The sequence below is a fragment of the Ochlerotatus camptorhynchus genome, unplaced genomic scaffold, assembly GCF_037179485.1.
Source record: "Ochlerotatus camptorhynchus isolate MF236.1 unplaced genomic scaffold, CSIRO-AGI_Acam_v1.1 ptg000296l, whole genome shotgun sequence".
NCBI lineage: Eukaryota > Metazoa > Arthropoda > Insecta > Diptera > Culicidae > Ochlerotatus > Ochlerotatus camptorhynchus.
The window spans coordinates 290,341-293,817 of NW_027040785.1; the positions used below are offsets into that span (position 1 = coordinate 290,341).

Here is a 3,477-nt window from a genome sequence, read left to right on the forward strand (position 1 = left end):
CAATGACGAGAAATATCCGCTCGACGATGAGAGAAAAGAGTTCAGCACGCGTTATTACAAAGCGAAATCGTTTCTCATGGAAAAGCTCAAGGAGCTCAGGGGACTGCAAATCCCGAGCAATCGTTTCGAGCTACAGCTTCGACGACTGCTGGCAATCTCGATCACGCTCGCTTACCACAGATAAGGTTGCAATCATTCAATGGAGACATAAACGAGTGGTTAAGTTTCCGCGATCTGTTCACTTCGCTTATCCACTTTCGAACAGATCTGCCAGAAGTTGAAAAATTTCATTACTTGAAGGGATGTCTACAAGGGGAGCCTAAAGGCCTCATAGACCCGATACAAATTACCAAAACCAACTATCAAGTAGCCTGGGATATGCTCGTCTCGCGGTACAGCAACAGTAAGCAGCTTAAGAAACGCCAGATACAAACACTCTTCGATCTACCTACGCTGGCTAAGGAATCAGTTGCTGATTTGCACAAGCTGGTGGAAGGTTTCCAACGTGCCGTACAAACATTAGATCAAATAATTCAACCTGTGGACTACAAGGATCTCTTGTTGGTCAATCTTCTCATCTCGCGGTTGGATCCTGTGACAAGACGAGGGTGGGAGGAATCCTCGGCAAGCAAAGATCAGGAAACGCTCAAGGATTTGACAGAATTTCTCCAGCGACGTATTGGAGTTCTAGAATCGTTGCCAGCACGGACGACAGACTTCAAGGGATTGCAAAAACCATCGTCATCGTCAGCTTCGGTGAAACAACGATTGCCGATCGTGAAGACAAGCTTCAACACAGTCCAGGAACCTCGGAAGGGCTGCGTTAGTTGTTCGGCAGATCATCTCCTATTCCAATGCCAGGTTTTCCAGCGAATGGCTTCATCCGATAAAGAAGCATTGCTGCGTTCTCATGGTCTGTGCCGAAACTGCCTCAAACAAGGTCACCAGGCAAGGGAGTGTCGATCGAAATTCTCGTGTCGGAAGTGTACGGGACGCCATCATACGCTTGTCTGCTTCAAACCAGATGCGAAGGGTGGAGCTGCTTCGAAAACCATTAGCAATGAATCTTCCAATCATCCAGATGGACCAGATGGAGATGCTTCATCACCTCAGGTGGCAAACATGGCAGCCACCGACGTTACAATTTCTACGTCGTCCAATAGTTACTCGTCGCAAGCAGTGTTGGCAACTGTGGTCCTTATCATCGAGGATGACCACGGCAATCAATATCCAGCACGAGCTCTTCTGGATTCAGGCTCGGAGAGCAACTTCGTCACTAAGCAGTTGAGTCAACGACTGAAGGTAGCCCGAGAAGCTGTGAGCATTTCCGTCGTTGGAATTGGTGAAGCAGCAACCAAGGCAAAGCAGCGAATCCAAGCAGTGGTGCGATCGAGAGTGTCAGGCTTCTCTCGAGAACTAAATTTCCTGGTATTACGAAGAGTGACCGCAAAACTACCCACGATTTCCATCGACACTACGGGATGGAAAATTCCACAAGGCATCGAATTGGCAGATCCGTCGTTCTTTGTATCGAGGAATGTGGACATAGTGCTTGGCATTGAGACGTTCTTCGAATATTTCGAGACGGGTCGTCAGTTATCGCTGGGCAAACAGCTACCAATGCTAGCCGAATCGGTATTCGGATGGGTAGCCTGCGGAGGAACTCCATTAGCTGGTCGACAGCCGATCACTTGTAACGCGTCGGCTTCGAATGATCTGGAAGAGATGGTGGCTCGATTTTGGTCCTGCGAGGAGGTCGAGTCATCACGGGCCTATTCACCAGAACAAACTCGCTGCGAATCACTGTTCACCCAGGCAGTACAACGTGACGCAGATGGACGATATACTGTTCCAATACTGAAGGATGGAGACGAATTTCAACGGCTGGGCGAGTCAAGGGACATAGCGTTTCGACGTCTCCAAGGCACGGAACGAAGGCTGGCAAAGGATGCCAGTCTACGGCAACAGTATACAGCTTTCATGGACGAATACCTCGCATTAGGCCACATGCGTAAAGTAGACGAATCACAAGAGACGGTTAAGCGCTGTTACCTACCGCATCACCCGGTGGTCAAGGAGGCTAGCACCACCACCAAGGTTCGCGTTGTCTTCGACGCGTCCTGTAAGACGTCTACAGGTATTTCGCTCAATGATACGCTACATGTTGGACCTGTAATACAGCAGGATCTACGGTCGATCATAATGCGCTGTCGGATAAAGCAAATCATGCTGGTGTCTGACATCGAAAAAATGTTCCGTCAGATCAACATTCGACCAGAAGACAGACCACTGACATGTATTCTCTGGCGGCCTCGTCCAACCGATGAGGTCACGACGCACGAGCTTGGCACAGTTACGTACGGAACCAAATCAGCACCGTTCCTGGCAACGAGGACGCTGCATCAGCTTGCGACGGAAGAAGAAGATCGATTCCCGCTGGCAGCGAAGGCAATCCGCGAAGACACGTATATGGATGACGTGATCACAGGTGCTGATACAATCGAGGAGGCAACTGATCTACGAAAAGAACTCGTGGACATGCTGAAGGGTGGAGGATTTCGACTTCGGAAGTGGGCCACCAATCAATCGGCGACATTGCAAGGACTTTCTGAAGAGGAACTTGCGATTCGACTCACGGAAGGGATCAACTTGGATCCAGATCCATCAGTCAAGACGTTGGGACTTACTTGGATACCCTCTACGGATGAGTTTAGGTACCAATTCAGCATTTCACCACTCGATCCCAGCGAATCACTTACCAAGCGCAAGATTCTGTCAACGATAGCAGGACTATTCGACCCAACAGGTTTCCTGGGACCCACAATCCTCTCTGCCAAGATCTTTCTTCAACAACTGTGGGCATGGCGAAACGAAGATGGTATCGGACTAGATTGGGATCAGCCTGCGCCTTCAACGGTGGGTGAGCGTTGGCAGAAATTCCATGAGCAACTCCCGCGACTCAATCAAATTATTAGTCGCTGCGTAATCACTCCCAGACCAGTGAGCGTTCAGATACATTGCTTTTCGGACGCTTCCGAGTGAGCATATGGTGGATGCGTGTACTTGCGGAGTCAAGATGTGGAAGGAAGAGTCATCGTTCGTCTTCTAACCTCCAAATCCAAGGTAGCACCGTTAAAATGTCAAACGATTCCTCGGTTGGAGCTCTGCGGCGCATTGCTATCGGCGCAGTTATTCGAGAAGGTGCTACAATCAATCAAGATCGACGCTTCTGCACACTTCTGGACGGACTCAACGTGCGTACTTCGATGGTTGGCATCATCTCCATCGAACTGGAACACCTTCGTGAGCAACAGGGTAGCGAAAATACAAACCCTTACCGAAGGATTTCAGTGGCGACATGTACCAGGTCTTGAAAATCCTGCAGACATGATATCTAGGGGACTTTCGCCGGAAGACCTAATCCAGAACGATTTCTGGTGGCACGGTCCACGTTGGTTAGCCGAGGAGGAAAATAGA

General features: G+C 49.6%; 1 protein-coding gene across 1 annotated transcript; it reads left to right on the top strand.

The window, feature by feature from the left end:
• The first annotated feature begins 378 nt into the window (after positions 1 to 378).
• Positions 379 to 3,042, top strand: LOC135706930 (uncharacterized). The gene has a single exon (XM_065228615.1). The coding sequence runs from the start codon at positions 379 to 381 to the stop codon at positions 3,040 to 3,042; it is 2,664 nt and encodes an 887-aa protein (XP_065084687.1).
• The last annotated feature ends 435 nt before the right edge of the window (positions 3,043 to 3,477 follow it).

Bases quoted from the DNA above. Each gene is read 5' to 3' on its own strand.
- LOC135706930 (XM_065228615.1), top strand. From the start codon at position 379: ATGCTCGTCTCGCGGTACAGCAACAGTAAGCAGCTTAAGAAACGCCAG.